Source organism: Cnephaeus nilssonii (assembly GCF_951640355.1).
Source record: "Cnephaeus nilssonii genome assembly, chromosome: 2".
NCBI lineage: Eukaryota > Metazoa > Chordata > Mammalia > Chiroptera > Vespertilionidae > Cnephaeus > Cnephaeus nilssonii.
The window spans coordinates 113,272,736-113,293,328 of record NC_137073.1 but is presented as its reverse complement, the minus strand read 5'-3'; the positions used below and the strand labels follow the sequence as shown (position 1 = coordinate 113,293,328).

General features: G+C 56.3%; 1 protein-coding gene across 1 annotated transcript in view; it reads right to left on the bottom strand.

Moving 5' to 3' along the window:
* ITGA2 (integrin subunit alpha 2) overlaps positions 1–20,050 on the bottom strand; it is a 69,372-nt gene extending 49,322 nt beyond the window's left edge. The window contains exons 1-2 of the mRNA XM_079798227.1: positions 19,869–20,050; positions 1,913–2,033 (exon numbers count right to left, since the gene is read on the bottom strand). Of these exons, the coding sequence (XP_079654353.1) occupies positions 1,913–2,033; positions 19,869–19,926 (179 nt within the window). The 5' untranslated portion in view covers positions 19,927–20,050. The remainder of the gene's footprint in view (positions 1–1,912; positions 2,034–19,868) is intronic.
* Between the last annotated feature and the right edge of the window lie 543 nt (positions 20,051–20,593).

The window sequence follows — 20,593 nt, the reverse complement described above, 5'->3', positions numbered from 1 at the left end:
CCGAGAGGCCCTGGGGAGAAGCGGGCTGCGGGCACGGTGTCTGGGGGGAGGGCCGACAGGACTGGCCCTGGAGGAGACATGGGGAGGGGAGAGGAGAGAGGGGTTGGGACTTGGGGCCTCGGCTGCTGGGCGGCTGGTGCAGGAATCAGCTGCTCCTCGCAGCCCAGTGCGCTCTGTGTGTCTGTCTATCAGGCACTAGAGAGAGGCGTGACAGGCGTCTGCAGTTCAGGGCAGAGCAGGGAGGGAGCGGTAACATCGGCGCCAGCAAGTGTGTCTCTACGTTCCAAGGTCAAACTACACCAACCACAACGTCTGTGTGTCTTTGTAGCTTCCTACGGTTTATGGTTCTCAAAGCATAAGTAGATACTTGTTAGAGGTATTCTCTCTCCTGTCTTCACACACCCCCTCCCCCCCGCCCCAATGATGACAGTAATTGCTCTCATTGGCTCTGGTGTCCAACCAGAGTGTTCTGACCCTTCAGGCTGGCAGACGCTCTGCCACCGCATTCCTTCCCGAGGCTCCTGGCATCAGGGACTGCTCTTCCGCAGCCTCTTCACCTCCACCCCAGAGACTAGCTCACGATTCGCCTCCTCCACGGCCCTTCAGAGACCCACTACCCTCCCCAGTGACCGCTTCATCTCCTCCCCGTCACAGACAGCCCTGCTCCAAAATGTGAACACTGGATGCTAAACGTTCCTTTGAATTCTCTTCTAGAGCACCCACCGGAAGCTCACCCAGGGAAGAGGGGGTGGATTGTAGCTGTTATGCGACAGCCCACAGCAGCCCCTTTAATCACTGCAAAGACCCTGGCTGGGAAGCTCCAGGGAGTCCTGCGCGGCCCCAGCGGGTGAGGCTCCGTGCAGGACTCCTGTCCACCAGGGGGCAGCAGCTCCGGCCGGAGTGGACCCACAGCCTTCTGCCCAAAGACAACCTTCAGAATCATCTGAGTCTATTTTCATAATTACCGGGGAAACGGAAACCAGCAGTGGGGCGTAGATTTCCATGTCCATGAAGGCGGCTGAATATAAATGGTCCATGGTTTGCAAAGGTAATCATTGCCCAGCACTACAAGCACACAGGGCCGTTCTGGGGAAAATGAAAGATGCCAAGTGCACTAGAGCAAGCGCCTTTGTAACTGGGCGGATGGACTCTTCTCCCACCAGCAGGGGAGGCTGATATAGAAGGAAACCAGGAGACAGAGCCTTGACGAAGGAGACAATTTAGGGAACTAGTCTAGCCCCTGGAAATGCCCTGCGGCCGCATTGGCTACTGAACGGTTACAAACTCAACAAGACCAGCTTACAGACAAAGAAATGGAGATAAATCTACCTATTATCTATCTATCATCTATCATCTATCTATCATCTGTCTATCATCTATCTATCCATCTATCTATCATCTATCTTCTATCTATCGATCTATCATCCCTCTATCATCTATCATCTATCTATCATCTATCTATCTATCCATCTATCTATCTATCATCTATCTTCTATCTATCGATTGATCTATCATCCCTCTATCTATCATCTATCTATCTACCTATCTATCTATCTATACCTATCATCTATCTATCATCTATCTTCTATCTTCTACTATCTATCTATCTATCTATCTATCTATCTATCTATCTATCATCTGTCTAACCTATCTATCTATCATCTTCTATTAAGTGCCAAGACTGGTATTAGGAATTTGCTATGGCATATGTAGAGAAAATGAATAGCACTATCAATTTCATCAATTAGCAATCTGAGAGTTATCAACTCTCAAAGAAAACTCCATCATTTAAAGATGGTTGAGGCCTCCTCATCAGTAAATAGTCATGATCCCACTGGAACAAGCAATTGCCGTCCAGTATTAAATGTATTTCGTGTTTTTATTGAAATAACGAAGAAGAGAGTGTTCTTACCAGTTGCCTTTTGGGTTGATGAGCTGCTGCACCGAGTAACCAAACTGGGCATCGGAAGGACCGGAGAATATCCTTGCTTCTGGGAGGCCCACGTTGTATGCCACACAGCAACACAGGACGCCTAGCAAGGAGAAAAAAGACGTGGCCCGTGTGAATATAATCTGTAATATAATTCCCCACGGCCACTCTAAAAACAACTTGCTCGACATAATTCTTCTCCTCATCAGTTTGCCAAGAAACAGCAGCTACTGCTTTTAGCCATTTACTTGGGGCCCTGAGAGTTATCAGCTCTCAAAGAATATAAAGTAGTGGCATCATGCTTAGTACTTTATATTCATGATTCATTATCTCATACATCTTCATAAGCAGCCCTGAGAGATGGCTGCTGAGAGCACCTTTGTTTTCCAGAGATCTCGGATGCTCCCGGAGATAAGCGAGTCTCACAGGTGGAAGGTGATGAGAGTGAGGAGAGGGTGTGAGCACAGGACTCTGCCACAGGAGGCTGGCCTCTAACCCAGGTCCCCTCCAGGGATTTCTCAGTGACCCAGTCCTCGTTGTCCTCTACCAGAAAGAGACGAAGCCTCCCGCCCACCGGCAGGGCTGGCCTGTCTCCTATCTGCTGAAATCTCCCTGGAGATCTTGACATGGCGTCTATGAAATGTCTACTGAAAACGCGCTGACACATCGAAGAAGGTAGAAAAACCACAGCTCCTGGAAAACCGTGCCATTCCTTCCAGGAAGAGATCCTCATTGAGGAGGAAAATGCAGAGGGAATCATCACAGGTGGTTTTGCTTTTAGAGACTTCTTTCTGACACTCAAGGAATGATCATCACTTTCAAAAACGACAAAGACCAGGAAGGATGAAGCCTCAATAGACAGATTTGAAAAACCCTGCTTTCTAACGGAAAGGGAACGAGGGGAGAGAGTCTGGTAGATTCTGCACCAAGAGCATTAATGTCAGCTGCCCTCCATCCTGTTCTCCATCCTGTTCTTCACCCTGCCCCTCACCCTGTCCCTCACCCTGCCCTCCATCCTGTCTTCCACCCTTCCCCTCACCCTGCCCCTCACCCTGCCCCTCACCCTGTCCCTCACCCTGCCCTCCACCCTGCCCCTCACCCTGTCCTTGAACCTGCCCCTCACCCTGCCCTTCACCCTGTCCTTCACCCTGTCTTCCACCCTTCCCCTCACCCTGTCCCTCACCCTGTCCCTCACCCTGCCCTCCACCCTGCCCCTCACCCTGTCCCTCACCCTGCCCTCCACCCTGCCCCTCACCCTGTCCTTCACCCTGTCCCTCACCCTGCCCTCCACCCTGCCCCTCACCCTGTCCTTCACCCTGTCCTCTACCCTGTCCTCCACCCTGTCCTCCACCCTGTCCTCCACCCTGTCCTCCATCCTGCCCTTCACCCTGTCCTTCACCCTGTCCTCCATCCTGCCCTTCACCCTGTCCCTCACCCTGTCCTTCACCCTGTCCTCCATCCTGTCCTCCAACCTTCCCCTCACCCTGTCCTCTACCCTTTCCTCCATCCTGTCCTCCACCCTGTCCTCCATCCTGCCCTTCACCCTGTCCCTCACCCTGTCCTTCACCCTGTCCTTTACCCTGTCCTTCACCCTGCCCTCCATCCTGTCCTCCAACCTTCCCCTCACCCTGTCCTCTACCCTTTCCTCCATCCTGTCCTCCAACCTTCCCCTCACCCTGTCCTCTACCCTTTCCTCCATCCTGTCCTCCATCCTGCCCCTCACCCTGTCCTCCACCCTGTCCTTCACCATGTCCTCCATTTTTTCCTCCACTCTGCCCCTCACCCTGTCCTCCACCCTGTCCTTCACCGAAGGCAGACTGAACTCCTTAACACCGACATTGAAGTTCCATTAAGAGGTGTTGTCACAAAGGAATACCCACTTTTCGGGCACACTGGAAGTGCGTGGCATTTCATGTCTGGTGTTTCAGGTACAGACATCACAGAGGGAAGCCTGGCCCCACTGCGCCTGCGCACTTCTGGGAGCAGCCTCCAAAGGAGTAAGGCAGTCAGTCACCCACGATGCCCTGGGACGAAGAGCAGTACCTCTCCCGGTTCCTGGGACCTGTTCGCTCTAGAGTGCAGCTCATGGGTTTGCAGAAATGCGTGCTTCCAGGGAGAGAAGAGCAGAGAATACCCCAGAAATGCTCTGCAGCAACCCCACACAGGTCTGCCCTGGCCATTTGTACTTTGGAGGAAATAAATTGCAAAAGAAAACGAAGTCACGAATTAATCAAAGAACCCGGAAAGGACATTCAGAAACCCGGTGTTCCAACAGCCCGTTCACCGTCACCCCATGGTGCAAACTCGGAAATGCTGCTGGAACGTGTCACCGATGCTCTGACGTACCAGAGAAAGCTCGGGGTGATGTCGAACCGCTCCCCCCCTTTTAAAATATCTGGTGCTGGAAAGACCACACAGGACTGTGTATGTAACGACCTCATTCTCCCTGTTAATTAGACTCTGGCAGAGCGGGCAGTGACATGGAATCACGATGGAGCTCATTTTATCATCTAGCAGCTACATTTCATTATATATCTGTGTGTGTATAATGTGTGCATGTGTGTGCGTGCGTGTGCATTCGTGCGTGTGTGCGTGCGCGTATGTGTGTGCATGTGGTTGTGCATGTGTGTGTGGGTGGATGTGTATGTGTGCGTGTGTGTGTATGTGTGCGTGTGGGTGTGTGTCCATGTGTGTATGTGTGTGTGCATGTGTGCGTGTGGGTGTTTGTGCATGTGTGGGTGGGTGGGTGTGTATGCGTGTGTGTGTGTATGTGTGTGGGTGTGTGTATGTACGTGTGTGTGTATGTGTGTGGGTGTGTCTGTGTGTGTGTGTGTGTGTGTGTGCGCACACACACTCTCTAAGGCGGACTCTCTGGGTCAGCGCGGGCACAGGTGTCACTGCCTGAAGGAGGTGGAGCGCCTCCCCGGTGCCCGGTGGGACCTGGGCCTCAGACGCTGCAGGGGCGTTGGCGGGAGCAGCGAGCTGGGCACCACAGGGCAGCAGGCAGGGGCAGCGGTCACCAGACACAGGGGGCCGCTCTCAGGGGACAGTGAGGTTCCCAGGAGACAGGCTCTCACCAACCAGGTCCTGGAGAGGCCAGCTGGGACCTGTCCTGGGAAAGTTTCCCTCCCCCCCCCCGCCCCCCGCTCATGGGTCTGGGAACCTAGGAAACAAGTTACCTGTTTCCAAATACGACGGTGCAACAGGCACAGCGCAGCCATTTCCGGCCAAAGGGAGAAATTAAAGGAGCAAAGGGACACATACATACGTGTACACAAACACACACACTTTACTGTCTGTTTAGAACTCTAGCGAACATTGAACTTGTCATCCAGCGCAGAAGAGCTCTGAAAGGCAGACGCTGTATTCGGGGCGATGGGGTGGCAGGAGCTGCCAGTGCTCAAGTACAAGCATTTCCTTTCTTTGTTCATCCTCCCCGAGGGCATCTTCCCATTGACTCTTAGAGGGAGGGGAAGGGAGGGGGAGAGAGAGAGAGAGAGAGAGAGAGAGAGAGAGAGAGAGAGAGAGAAGCATGAATGTGAGAGAGACACATCCATTGGTTGCCCGTGCCCTGACCAGGGCAAGAGCCTGCAACCCAGGTACCAGGTACGTGCCCTTGACCAGAATCGAATCCGGTACCCTACAGTCCACAGGCCGACGCTCTGTCCACTGAGCCACACCAGCGAGGGCAGCATTTCTTTAAACTGAAAAAAATCCTCGTACTGGGCAAGACCCACAGTGGATCACAGTGCGAAGAATCGCCTGCCCCGGGCACGTCCCCCCCATAGGAGCCGCTGCTTTCTCACCCGCGGGTAGACTGTGCAGGCGCCCACCTCACTGTGCTCGGACCACGCTCAGAACACTCTCAACCCCGTGCCCCGCAAAGGATGGGCGCGAGGAAGACCTCCCTCTGTTTTGTTTTACTATCAGCATCGCCGTGCGCTCCTGAGGGCCGCAGATTCTCCCTGAGAAATGTTAAAAGGCAGCACCTTCCCCTCTAACGCCCCACCATCCCGGGTCAGTTTCCACGGAAGCTCCCGAGACCGCGGGATGGACGAGAGGATGCGGCCTCGCGGCCTTTTGCTGAGTCATCCCCGGTGCGCACACCACAAAAGCCAGGGAACATTATCAAACCGCGGACCCCCCGGGAAGCCACAGCAGCAGGAAGTGGGGTTACTCAGACCCTGAAACTGAGAAAACAGCCTGCAAACTCTGCATGGCAGCTCATCCTCCCCCCGAACACGGGGCAGCGGGACGCGGTCTCGGTCCGTTAGATCACTCGCACACAGACCGCAGGAACCCATCATCAGTGGCACTGTTTCCACGGAGAGGACGACAGAGCAGATAAAGCAGAAGTCGTGTGGAAGGCCCCTCCCTCCTCTCAAAATAGAGCAACTACACTTAGGACAGTGATGGCGAACCTATGACACGTGTGTCAGCACTGACACGCGTAGCCATTTCTGATGACACGCAGCCGCTGGGGCGGCATCATGCCGAGGATGAAACATTTGCTGCTCCTGAGGATGAAACATTTGCGAAATAATGTTTTTTCCTCAAAGTGACACACTACCCGAGTTATGCTCAGTTTTTTGGTGAAGTTTGACACACCAAGCTCAAAAGGTTGCCCATCACTGACTTAGGAAGTGCAGGCTACTGGGGAGACCACACGATGAGAAGGGTCTGGGCCCGATGCCTGGGTTACGGCTTCAGGGCTTTAAGGAAGGGCAGAACCACTCGCACAGAGCAGTCCTCACTGCCGCTTCTGGACCAGCGGCGGGGCATTCCCGTGTTCCATCCTATCCTATACTAGTGGCCCGGTGCACGAAATTCGTGCACATTAAAAGGGGATTCATTAGAGGAAATAATTTAATATTGCTATTTGCCCTGTCTCTATAATAGAAGTGTCAGAGATGAAAGAAAATTAGTAAAATGTATATGAAAACCTTCCTCCTGTCAGAGTCTGGGGCTCACCACGGGACCCAGAGTCAACTCCCCGCCACCCACGTGTGCCTTAAAATCGCGCGAAACCCAGACCCGGCTGGCCCCCACCCCCACACACATTGGGCTAGATCCAGACCCGGCCAGTCCCACCCTTGTCAAGCCCCGCTGGGTGGGGGGGCGCAGCCTCAGGTCCCCTGGCCTGGCGCTGGGGTGTGGGGTGCGGCCTGAGGTCCTCCAGCCCTGGTTGAGGTGGGGGCTGTGCCTGAGGTCCCCCGTCAAGCCCCGCCAGGTGGGGGGCGCAGCCTCAGGTCCCCTGCCCCACCAGGCGGCATAGCCCAAGGTCCCCCAGCCTGGCGCCGGGGTGGGGAGCACGGCCTGAGGTCCCCTGAGGCTCAGGTAACCAGGGCCGGCCAAGGCTTGCACTGCTGGCAGTGGCAGTAACAGAGGTGTGATGGGGGCATAGCCTTTCCCTGATCGCTGGGTTGCCTCCCGTCCCTGAGAGCTCCCAGACTGTGAGGGGGGCAGGCTGGGCGAGGGACCCCCCTCCAGTGCATGAATTTTCATGCACCAGGCCTCTAGTTATTATACAGGATAATAAAAGGCTAATATGCAAATTGTCCCCTCGACCAGGAGTTCGATCAGGGGGCGGGGCCGGCTGGCCAACTGCAACCGCAGCCCCTCCCTCCAGCTGGCATATATATATATATATATATATATATATATAATATAGAGAGAGAGAGAGAGAGAGAGAGAGAGGTAATATGCAAATTAGCCAGGACGACGTAACAGTCACAACTGGCTCAGGAGGAGGCTGTACGCGCAGACGGGCATGGAGTGGAGACGCGACACACTGGGGGGCCCGGGCCTGGAGCAGAGACACAACGCACAGGGGGACCCGCCCTCGCTGGGAGACAGCGCACCAGCAGTCCCACTTCTGCGTGTGAGCTGCAGAGGAAACACCTTTTCTGACCGCTCATTGGCTAAGCTCCTGGTATGCCACTGGCAGTGTTCTTGGTAACTTGGGTAATAAGAATCCAAGAAGGTGATCTAGGGTTTTTCCACCTCACTCCTGGAGGAAAAAACGAAGGTCTGCTGCTGGAGGGACTAAGAAATGTCATAGCCTGCCCTAGCCGGTTTGGCTCAGTGGATAGATCCTCAGCCTGCGGACCGCAGGCTCCAGGTTCGATTCTGATCAAGGGCATGTACCTAGGTTGCAGGCTCCTCCCTGGCCAGGGCCCAGGTCAGGACTCATGCAGGAGGCAACCAATCAAAGTGTCCCTCTCACATTGATGTTTCTCTCTGTCTTTCCCTCTCTCTTCCACGCTCTCTAAATATCAATGGGGAAATATCCTCAGGTGAAGATAATAAAAAAAGAAATAAATAAATGTCATATCCTATGGAAGACACATCTTGAAAATGCCTAAAGAAAGTTGTCATTTTTTCATGGTGAAGGGACTGGAGTCTGTGTTGATGAAAACACCTTGGTGGCTGCGGCGGCCGGCAGTGGCAGCAGCAGTGGGGTGACGGGGGTGGCACCTTCCCCTGATCAGCTGGTCGCCTCCCGCAGAGCGTCAGTGGGACATCCCCTGAGGGCTCCTGGACTGTGAGAGGGGGCAGGCTGGGCTGTGGGTCCTCCCCGTGCATGAATTTCATGCACTGGGCCTCTAGTTAAGAAATAAAGAACAATGTGATTCTTTTTAAAAGTCTTTGTTTTGCGTGTCATTTTTTTTTAATTTTAATTTTTTAAATATATTTTATTGATTTTTTTTTAGTAATACTTTTATTGATTTCAGAGAGATAAGAGAGGGAGAGATAGAAACATCAATGATGAGAGAGATCAGCTACCTCCGGCACGCCCCACATGGAGACCAAGCCTGCAACCTGGGCATGTGCCCTAACCGGGAATTGAATCATGACCTCCTGGTTCATAGGTCAACACTCAACCACTGGGGGGAAAAGGTAGACATTTTTAAATGGTAACATAAATAATGTACGCTGAGCAATAGAAAGAATAAGAACTAAATTAAATACGAAGCACCATTTTACATCCATCAAACCACAAAGAGTAAAAAAATAAAATAACTACAAAAAGTGAATTAAAATCTCCCATTGATGAGCGAGGTACACACACCGCTGATGAGACGCGGAGCACCCTGCAACCAGGGCTGGGAGGCGCTGCGTCTCGGACCAGGGGTGCCTCTCCGGGAGAGGGAAGAAGGAAAAGGCTCCTGTGGAGGATATTTATAGCCCTTATGGACAGCAGGGACAAAACCCACAGGAAACAGCCTACATATCCCGCCAGCAGACAATAGCTAAGCCAGGCAGGATGCAGCAACGTAAAGTTCAGGCCTGAGGCCTGAGGCCGCAGGAAACGCACACGAAAGATAGCGAGTGAGGGCAAGTGCGCCACTGACTTTCATGTCCATGGGGAGTCTGTCCATGAAACAGCAGTTACACTTACAGATAACAAAGGGAAGATACAGAAACGTTTCCTAGTAAGATGAATATGTAGCATGTGTTTTTCCTAGAAAAATATTAAAAGTTCCTGCTTTATAAAGAAAAGTGAAATTATTATCAACTGAAATTATTAATCAAGTTTAGTGTTTCAATTTACCTCCCAGTTATCTGAATTCTAGTTTATTTTTATGCTAACTTTTTTTTTTTTACCGATTATTTTCTGGGCGCTCACTCTATCCTGGGTCCTGGGAATACGGTGACAGGCGGGGGGGAGGTGATCTTAGGGAGCTCTCGGTGGGGGTCCCGCTGAAGGTAAGTGATGGGGCTACGTTATGAGGACAGAAGAGGGATCGGAAGAGGAAGGGAAGATACCTCTGCACTGCCCCCATCCTTCTCGTCACCTTGTCCCCTGTCTACCGAGCTGCCCTGGCTAGACCCTTCTAGACAAAGGAGGAACTTGACAAAAGCACACACACCCTCTCAAGTGGGGGGGGATCAACTGGAAGAATAGTTTAGCGCCTTCACACAGCCTGGCTGGTAGAGGGCTTTTGCACGTCCTGTTTGGAAAGGAGCAGCGAGTTCTCGGCTTGGCATCCCCGCAGCAGGTGGGCCTCTGACCTGTGTCCCTGCAGCTGTCCCCATGCCCCACAGCGCAAGCAAGGAAGGCGCGGCCCTGCCTCCTCGGCATCGCAGTCTACAGGAGTGCGGGCCCCTGACGTGACGGAGGGGGCCATCGCCACACAAGGGTCCTCGTGAGCAGGTCACCTCAGTGGGGCCAGGGGTGGGAAGGCTTCCGGGCGCACGAGCCTCTGGGAAACTGAGGCTTGAGTGACGTGCAGACTGGGGGCTGGGGGCTCACCTGCACCTCACAGAGACAGAACCCGGACCCAGGGGAGAGACCAGGCCCTGTGCTTCTTTTTTTAAATTTATTTCCAAGAGGAAGAGACAGGGAGAGAGAGATAGAAACATCAGTGATGAGAGAGAATCATGGATCGGCTGCCTCCTGCACGCCCCACACTGGGGATCGAGCCTGCAACCGGGCATGTGCCCTGATGGGAATCGAACCGTGACCTCCTGGTTCCTAGGCTGACACTCAACCACTGAACCAGCCGGCCGGCTGTGCTGTGCTCTTAACAGGGCGAAGGCTGGATCTCCTGAACCACAACAAAACAAGAATGGTAAAAGGGCTCGCATACAGGAAAGCCTGATTATTTGGGGCAAAAAGTAAATGCTGTCGTAACACAGGGTTCCTGCATTCCGACGCGCGACGGTCTGAATGCGTGTCCCAGGCTTCCTGTGCTGAGATGCTCACCCGGCAGACGGTGACATTAGGACGAGGCCTTTGGGTAAGGCTTCGCCCAGGAAAGGGACCAGTGCCTTACAGTGGAGGGTCCCAAGGGACCCCAACCCCTCCCACAGAGGAGGACACGGCAGCAGGCACGTGACCTGGGAGGAGGGCTCTCACTGGAAGGGACCATGCTGGCACCAAACGGGGCCCTCTCAGCACCCAGCACTGTGAGTGCAAAGGTCTGTGTGTCTACGCCACCCAGGCTATGCTGTCTGTCACAGCAGCCCCGACGGACTAAACACTACGGCGTTTACATACGTGACTTCTTTAATCACCTTTCAATTTGCATTAAGACTTTTTATTCGAACTATTGATTACATTTTTTCACTGAAAGGAAACCCACAAAGATCACATACAGGTCTCCCAATTCCCAGGGCTCAGCTTGCCTTTCTTTTCCTCCCAGGTAACAATGTTACGTACACAGACAACGATGCCGATTATTATTCTGCTAGAGGCCTGGTGCACGAATTCGTGCATGGGTGGGGTCCCTCCACCTGGCCAGCAATCAGGGCCAATCGGGCCATCTCGCCCAGTCCTGATCGGGCCAATCGGGGGCCAGCTAGGTGGGGGGAGGGACCGTGGGAGGTTGACCGGCCGTGGGAGGTTGGCTGTGGGAGTGCACTGACCACCAGGGGGGAAGTCCCTGGTGGTCAGTGCGCGTCATAGCAACAGGTTGACCAGTTGTTTGGTCGCTTGGCTTTTATGTATATAGATGTGCTGGCTCTCGGAATATGGCTCTGCCAAGGTTACACGGTCCGGAGGTTCAGTGTCCTATTCCAACAGGCGTCCAAGAAGCCATGTGGATGGAGGGCCTGCAGGAGCTGGGGAACAGTTTGGAATAGAGTTACCCCAATGGACCACTCACGCCAGCCTCCGCATGCCCCCCGGGTTCCCGGGGAAACGGGCTCAGGCCACACAAAGGCAGACAGAGGCCACCGCCCAGTGCATGGGGGAATGACAATCGCCAATGGCCAAAGCATCGCGGGCCAGTAGCTTTGCTCGTGCTTTTAAAAGGCAGTGAAATAACCTGCACACGGACGGCACAGCGCCCATCACTCTCTCTCGGGGCTCCGGGGAACAGGAGGCTCCCTGTCACACACGGCTTCTACGGGAAAACTGTCCCTCGTCACTAACGACACGGAATTGTCCCGACAGAACCGCAGTTCCTGTGAACAGCTGGGCAACAGAACTTCTGGACAACTCTCTTAAAAGAAGAAAGGAAGAAAAATACATCTGAGAAGTATTAGCAGCCCCAATATTCTGCAGACATATAGTATTAGTCAACTGTGCAGCTCAAGTTTGCCCTGGTTAGTAAACATTTGCACACACCAGAACTGCAGGCAGAGGCTGGGTACAATGTCAGAATATAAGCACTTTAAACTGATTAGAACTTTAACAAAGTTAGGAATAGACATTAGTTTGTTTTCTGATTTATAAGATTAATGAAAATGTTTTAAAATGCCTCGAAACACCAGAGTTACACAGAATAAAAGGCTGTCCTGTTTTACTACCAGAACCTCTCAAAGCCAACACCAACTCTCCATGCCACCAGGACTACGGTTTCTGAGGGTCCTTATTATACTGGATAGAAATAAGGAGCTAAACATGGAACCTGAGAACATATCTACAGCTGAGAGAGCTTCCTGTTTCAGGAAAATGTGATTAAAGCAGTGACATTAACTCACTACCAGAAGTGGACTGTGTTAGAGATTCGCAGCCCCAAAACTGCACTGAGCTCATTCATCACAACTACCTTAGCAAGGTATGTTCCCAAACAACGCGTACAGCAGCTTCCCCATCAACCAAGCAGCCACCTGGAGAGTGGGAGGTGCCTAGTCCCATAGCCCTGCCTTCCTCTCCCCCTGCACCTGCTCCCTCTGAACCTACTCCCCCAACACCTGCTCCCCCAGCACCTGCTCCCCCTGCACCTGCTCCCCCTGCATCTGCTCCCCCAGGACCTTCTCCCTCTGAACCTGCTCCCCCAGCACCTGCTCCCCCTGCACCTGATGCCCCGCACCTGCTTTCACCCCGCACCTGCTCTCCCCCTGCACCTGCTCCCCAGCATCTGGTCTCCCCCGGTATCTGTTCTCACAGCACCTGCTCCCCTGAGCTGCTTCCTGAGTTCTGATCACGGCCTCTTTTGGCCTCTCTGTGCTGGACTCATCAACTCCATTCTTCAGTTCCTCCCTGGACGCCTACATTCCAGCTGCGTCGGCCCCTCACCCCTGCATATGTAACTGCCCACTAACCAGAGGCGTCTCCCTGATGTCTCACATTCACCTGTCAAGCTCAGCTGGCCATCTCTTCCCCTCACCTGCCCTCCTCAGCACTCCTGTCTCAGTAAGCCGCAGCCCACAGAGTGTCCACGTGGGAAACCTGGGCTTCGCTCAGTCATACTCCTCCCTCGCTCGCTGCCACCCTGGTAACTCCATCACCAAGTCTGCCCGTTCCTCCTTAATGTCTTTCCACTCTGCCCCCTGCAGTCTTCCCATGGCCACTCTCAGTGCTGACCACCATCTCTCTGTGGGTGCACTACTAAAACTAAACCCAGAGCCTGTTCTTCTCTCCGTGGTCTGTGCCCGCCGCTCAGCCTCTGCCTTCCACCCGCCATCCTCCCTGCCGCCAGAGCGATCTGCCCAAGGAGCCATCGGGTCACGTCACTCGCCTGCATAAGGCCCCTCACAGCCTCCCACCATCCTCAGGATGAAACCCCGGGTCCTTGCTTTGGTTCACAAGGCCCTTCGTGGCCGGGCACCCGCTAACCTCTCAGCCCTCACTCTCCATGGTCCGGGCGCAAGGACCTGCTCCTTCCTCGGCGAGCATCTGGAACATCTGGCCCCGGAACCGGACACGTGGATACCACCCGTGTCCTTGGGTATCCCATTGTCACTCAGCTCCTGGGGCAGGGGAGGCCTGGGCCCTTGGCCTGAGCCCTTGGCAGGGGATGGGAGTCCTGATGGCTCCTTCCCTCCCAGGAAGCCTCTTCCCCGCTTCCTACCTCAGCGTGTTCCCGCGGTTGTCTCCATCCCGAGGTCAATGCTTCCTTTTGTACCGTTTGTTCAGCAATTAATTCTATGCGACCCTAGGACATCTATTACATTACAGAAACTTAGGTTGCTCTGCAGGTTATAAGAGTAGGCAATACAGCCACATAACAAAAACACAACTACCTTTTAAATTAGATGGAAGGTTTTTAAGCCACCCAGAGGTCCAAAGTCCAAAACTCAAGGACACTCTCAAGGACCACATTCTTCCTGTCTTTGCCCGAGGGCAGGTCTGCGCTTCATCCTCATGATGTCACATCGCGGTTGCAATAGGGCGGCAGCCGTCCCAGCCTCCCACCTACACCTGGTGATGTTCCTCCTAACCAGATCTCTCTCAGGAAGGAAAGCTTCCTTCCCCAGCACCTCTGAGCAGACTCCCTCCCATCTCATCGGCCGAACTGTAACCCACGCCCCAGGTCTACCCCAGACCCCGCGAGAGGGACGGGACCACGAGGACCCACCCAGTCCAGTCACCGGTCAAGGTCCCTCACAGAGGGGCTTCACCCAGGAGCTGCATGTCTTTCAAGAGGAGGCGGGCGCCCATGCGGGTCAGGAACCCTTCGGGGCTGGGACGATGTCCCTCCCTCCTGTGTGGCCTTGTTTCCCGGGAACTGGAACCTCTCGGACCGTGCTTCCAGCTTCCATGCTCTTCCTGGGCCTTGCTCGCTGCCTGGGATGGGGCAGTGGCTGCCTCGAAACCTGATCGAAGCCTCGTTCTGTGGCATTGGCTGCGGCCAGATCAGCGACACCTGGGTCCCCTGGAGGACGCGCTTTCAAAGGCACCCAGCACCCAGGGTCCAGATCTGGGCATCAGAGTCTTCTCTATCCACCAGCCCTTCTTCTAGATTATTCTCTCCACCAGCCCTTCTTCTAGATTCTTCTCTCCACCAGCCCTTCTTCTAGATTCTTCTCTCTACACAGCCCTTCTTCTAGATTCTTCTCTCCACCAGCCCTTCTTCTAGATTCTTCTCTCCACCAGCCCTTCTTCTAGATTCTTCTCTCCATCAGCCCTTCTTCTAGATTCTTCTCTCCACCAGCCCTTCTTCTAGATTCTTCTCTCCACCAGCCCTTCTTCTAGATTCTTCTCTCCACCAGCCCTTCTTCTAGATTCTTCTCTCCATCAGCCCTTCTTCTAGATTCTTCTCTCCACCAGCCCTTCTTCTAGATTCTTCTCTCCAACAGCCCTTCTTCTATATTCTTCTCTCCACCAGCCCTTCGTCTAGATTCTTCTCTCCACCAGCCCTTCTTTTAGATTCTTCTCTCCACCAGCCCTTCTTCTGAGCGTTACTGTCGGGTAAATCATTAGTCACCATAACAAATGAAATCAACAAACCAGCCACAAACCCCACATCTTTGCTGTGATGATAAGGAGCTGTTTCCTCTCGGAAGTGGAATCTTTCAGCGACACGAGCGTCCAGGCGCAGCTTGACTTGAGCGGGGCATTTACCGATGTCAGGATGACACTTTGGTCCCCATTTTCCCCGAAATTCCTTGACTTTGACGTGCTGACTGTGTCTTTACTCTGCGGAATGCCTGCAACCCCATCAGCAGCTCCTGTCTGCAGTAACCGGCTTGGCCCTTGGATCCACCCCAGGCCCTTCGCACAGGGAGACAGGAGCCGTCAGCACCCCTCCGGAGGGAATTCCCCCCACCTGGCGCCTTCCCCGCCCGCCGCGGGGTGTTGACATCTACCTGCCTTGGTGGGCACCTCCCAACAAGGTGACCGGGCTACACGGGAATTTTAATTTGTTGGGAGAGCGGAGGCTCGGTGCGAGCCTTTCAGCAGTGACTCCCAACCTGGCTGAACATCAGAAACAGATGAGTAATGGTTTTTAAATACGAAATCCTGAGCCCGATCCACTCACTTACATCACACAGAGGCTCCTGAGCCAGGTTCTGGAGTACAGCCTCCTGGGGGCTGGGCAGTGGTAGCTGGGAGCCATGGGAGAGGGAGTTACTTTATCAGAGGGGGGCTGGGGTTTGGGGTGGGTCCCTGAAATCAGAGATTGCCTCAAACTTTCCTTTTTGTTATAAAAGAAAAACTTTCCCACTTTACTGATTTTTATTTATTTTTTCATTAATAAAAATATATCTTTTATTAATGAAACATATTTTTATTGATTTCAGAAAGGAAGGGAAAGAGACAGAAACATAATGATGAGAGAGAATCATCAACTGGCTGCCTCCTGCACGCCCACACACCCCCCAGGATTAAGCCTGCAACCCAGGTATGTGCCCTTGACCAGAATCGAACCAGGGACCCTTCAATCTGCAGGCTGGCCGAAGCTCCATCCACTGACTGAGCCAAACCAGCTAGGGCGATTTTTATTGATTTTTAGAGAGAGAGGAAGGGAGAGGGAGAGAGAGAAATGTTGATGTCAGAGTGAAACATAGGTCAGCTTCCTCCTGCACACCCCCTCTACCAGGGACCCCCACAACCTGGGCATGTGCCCTGACTGGGAATCGAACCCGCAGCCTTTTGGTGCACAGGATGATGCCCAACCAACTAAGCCACGCCGGCCAGGGCTCCTGCTTTTTCATCTTGCTGGGGGTTGTCTCTTCCAGCACAGGAGACTGGAGAGTTACAAAGGAACGAGAGAGGGGGGGGGGGGGCGCAAAGCATCAAGGCAGCGAATGCAGAGAAGGGTGTAGACAGTGTGCTAACACTAAACACGCCAGAACCAGGTGCCGTCGGAGCGCAGAAGGTGTGTGTGGGGTGCATACATGGCTTTCCGGGGCGTGTGCTGTGTGCACAGGGTGGTGGGAGTGCCTGTGTATGTGAGCAGGCCGGGTGTGGCAGAGGAAAGGCTGCACACGTGGCTGGGGCCAGATGGCACGGGCCTTCCTGGCTGCCAAGAAATGCATCCTTTCCCCTACGGATGGGAGCCTCCACGTGTCCGAGCTGGGGGAGGACTCGATACAGGTCAGAGCTTGGGAAGACAGCCTTGGTGACAATGAGGGGACTGGATGGCAGGGAGAAGAGACGAAACCAGCAAACAGTATAAACACCACAGGAGCCCAGACATGAAGGAACCCAGGGCCCCGTGTGGCTGGAAGCACAGGTGGGTGGGCGTGGGGGAGGGGGAACAGGACTTGGAGGCGTGAGGTTGGCCATGAGGCTGAGGACAAGGAAGAGGTGCCATGTAGAGTCTGCAGGGACGCTGCCCTCGAACACCCACAGAGGTGAGGAAAGCAGGGTGCAGAGGACGGGGCGACTTCCGCTGAGGACACGTGTGTGGCATGTGCCCTGCTCGCCCACCCTCGAGGTGGGCATCCTGCTCCGGCAGTCAGGAGGAGGCCGGGGGACTGGGTGCTGCCGGGAGCAGGGACTGTGCCAGGGGCTGCCGAAGGGAGCGGGGATCACGGACGGAACCGCCAGGGAGGCAGGGAAAGGAGGGAGGACAGGAGCCAGAGGTGCAGGGTGTCTCCGGAGGAAGGCGCTGCCAGACCGCAGAGGGAAAGAAAGGACGTGCTGACTAAGAGAGAAATCGCAATATTCACAGCCTGCAGGGAGAGGCCTTGCACATGCCCACTAGGAGGGGAAGACTGTGGGGAGCAGCGGCAGTGAGGGAAGGAGGCTGGAACTCGGGGGGACTGCCTGGCCTGGCCTGGCCTGGAGGCAGGAGAGAAGGTAAGGGTCGTCAGCTATTAGGGACTACCTGGCCTCTCATGGTCTCTCTTTTCCACCCTCAAACCTGCCGATGGCCACCTTGATGGCCAGCACTTAAGCGGAGGAGCGACCACTGAAAGGTGACGGACAGGGAACTGAACTGTGAGCGCGGCTTTTTCCTAAACACCCGTGGGCGGGGGGCTCTGCGGAGCTTGGATCTAAGTGTTAAAGTGAGATCGGAGGGCCGCCTGTTTCCACAGTGGTTGGCTGGCATGTCTGCTGGAGAGAATGCAAGATGTATGAACCCGTACACACACACACCCCTTTACCATTCTAATGGGGGGATGTGTTTACATGACACAACTGTACACGTCTGTAACTTACAAACAACTATGTGTGTGCGTAGAGTAATGAGGAATCCTCGACCATTTGACACAACCAGGGCAAAGCCATCTGAAATGCCACCTGTCACGGACCCAGAGCCTGCCATTATTCACGCTCACCCCGGATATTCCTGGAACCCCGAAAGGAGGCTGCTCCCCTCGGAACCCCGGTGATATCCCAGAGGGCAAAGCTCCATACGGTCACCCTGGATCAGGGGAACCTGTCCCCTGAGTATGCACACACTGCGCCAGGAGGAAGAATAACCACACGGACACTTCCCCGGGCACTGCACCCCCGCCTGCCTGCGCGGAGCTGTGCCCTGCACACGCTCCAGGTCGGTCCCCGCGCCCGCTGCACGCCCGCAGCCACGCATTCCTCACAGCAACTCTCCCTGCTCGCCAGACAAGCCCCGACACCTCGCGGCAGGGAAGGATGTTATGTTTCCATAGCGTCTGCTCATCATGGCAATTAAAGGGGTGAAAAGCCTGGAACTCAGTGTCTATTAGCTCAGGGAGGCTGTGTTCCAGGGCCGCGTTTTCCACCTGAGTCCAGCTGTATCTGAAAGCCCCAGTTAGGGTGATGGCCCTGGTGGGGAGGGGGGGGGGGGGCGGACAGGAGAGAGGGAGAGAGTACCTGTGAGCACCAGACACAGGTTAGAGGGAAACCAGCGCCCGATGTCTATGCCTCTCCCACCTGGAGAGAGGCCCAGGGGCCTATGGTTAGCTTCTTCCTCAATAAAGAATGCGACTGGCGAAGTGCCTGGGGGGAGGGGGGAGGGGGCAGTTTCGGAAACACTTATCTCTGTGAAAACCCTTGAACAGCAGAGGCCCTGTTGGGGTTCTGAAGGCTGAAAGCACCACAAAATGCACAAGTGACTCCCGGCCCCGCCCCCCAGGAAAGGAAAGTTCCCAAAGCCAGTCCGTGTGGCTGTGCAGGGGGTCTGGGTGCGGGAGGTCTGGGTGCGGGAGGTCTGGGTGCAGGGGGTCTGGGTGCAGGGGGTCTGGGTGCGGGAGGTCTGGGTGCAGGGGGTCTGGGTGTGGGAGGTCTGGGTGCGGGAGGTCTGGGTGCGGGTGCAGGAGGTCTGGGTGCAGGGGGTCTGGGTGCGGGAGGCCTGGGTGCAGGGGGTCTGGGTGCGGGAGGCCTGGGTGCAGGGGGTCTGGGTGCGGGAGGTCTGGGTGCAGGGGGTCTGGGTGAGGGAGGTCTGGGTGCAGGGGGTCTGGGTGCGGGAGGTCTGGGTGCAGGGGGTCTGGGTGCGGGAGGTCTGGGTGCAGGGGGTCTGGGTGCGGGAGGTCTGGGTGCGGGAGGTCTGGGTGCAGGAGGGTCGCGCCGCGGCCGGCACCCCAGCCTCAGGTCCCCACTTGCTGCAAAAGAAGTCAGGCGCGGGGTGGCCCCACCCCCGCAGCTGGAGCGGCCGCCCCGTCAGTTCTGGCTGCGGCGCCAGGACCAAGAAAGCGGGAAGAAGTTTCCTGGCCGCGTTCGCAGCGGTGAACAATGGGAGGAAGGCGGGGGCAGAGGGTCCCTCCTCGGCCAGGCGCTCAGAGGCGCTGGCTTTCCTCCGTCCCCCACGGCAGGGGCACCGGGGCGCGCGGAGAAACAGGCATGGCACACCCCCGGGTGCAAACAGAGCTTTTGGGGACCCAGGTCCCGCACCACCACCAGCTCGGCGCTGAGAAGGAGCAGGCGCGCCCAGGACGCATTCCCGGGACCCACAGACCTCCCCCCCCCCTCGTCCCCACCCCCTCCCCGGCCCGGGTCCGCATTCCCGGGACCCACAGACCCCCCCGCACCCCTCCCCCGACCCGAGTTCGCATTCCCGGGACCCACAGATACCCGGCCGGGTCGGCGCGCAGGCACCTGTCCGAGCCGGGCTGCGGGACCCGCCCTCCGGTTCCCACGCGTGTCCAGGTCTGCGTGCAGGTGCGCCCTGCGCGCGTGCCAGAACCAGAACCGGCAGTGCCTGGGCTTTCAGGGCGCTTGGCAGAGGGCGAGCCCGCCCTCCTGGGGGCACCCGGCGGGGCAGCGCGCGAAGGGAGGTCTCTCCATCCGCCCGACGGCTGGGAGCCGGTCCCCGTGGGTCGGAGCGGGGACGCGCGCTGCCTGCCCGGGTCCCCCGCCCCGTCCCCCGCCCGGGAGCGCAGTCCCCGCCTCGCTCACCTGGAAGGAGCAGCAGCACCGGCCGCAGCGGCGCGGGCCCCGCACGCCCCGCCCGCATCCTGCGCCTGCCCGGGGCCGAGCTGCCGGAGACTGGAGACTGCGAGGGACCCGAACCCCGACTCTTCGCCAGGGACCCAGCGGACGGCTGGTCTGGCTGCCCGGGGAGAGCGAGGAGAGTCTGCGGCTGGCTCTCCGGGCGCCAGGGCCCGCCCCTCCGCCCTCCGCCCTCCGCCCTCCGCCCCGGGGAACACGGATGTGCCCGCCCCGCCCCGCCGCGGGCCGCACCTGGGCCCACGCCCCCGGAAACCGCACCTTCGCTCCGCCTGGACGTCCCCGCCCGGGGCCCTGACACCGTGGGGAGGCGGGGGGGGGGGCGGCCGGGGGCGAAGGGCCTGCTCTCCTGCGCGGGACGGGACCGCCCTGCACCTCCAGGGCGACGCCAGCGGTCACCGCCCGCCCCGGCAGCCCCGCGCCCGCCCGCGAGGCCCCGGGTCCCCGGGGCGACCCTGGCCCTTCCGCAGCCCCGGACGGCTCCCCGCGCGACCCGGAGTCGGTGAGGGGGGCCGGGGCCGAGCCCAGAGCGCCCCTCTTAGGGCTCCGGGCCGGGAGGGCCCTGCCTTTCCCAAGTGGGCGGAGAAACGGACCAAAATAATCGCAGAAGGACCAGGTTAGAAACTAACAGGAAAGAAAGCCGCCCCAAGCTATGATTATCCAGGTGACAGCTA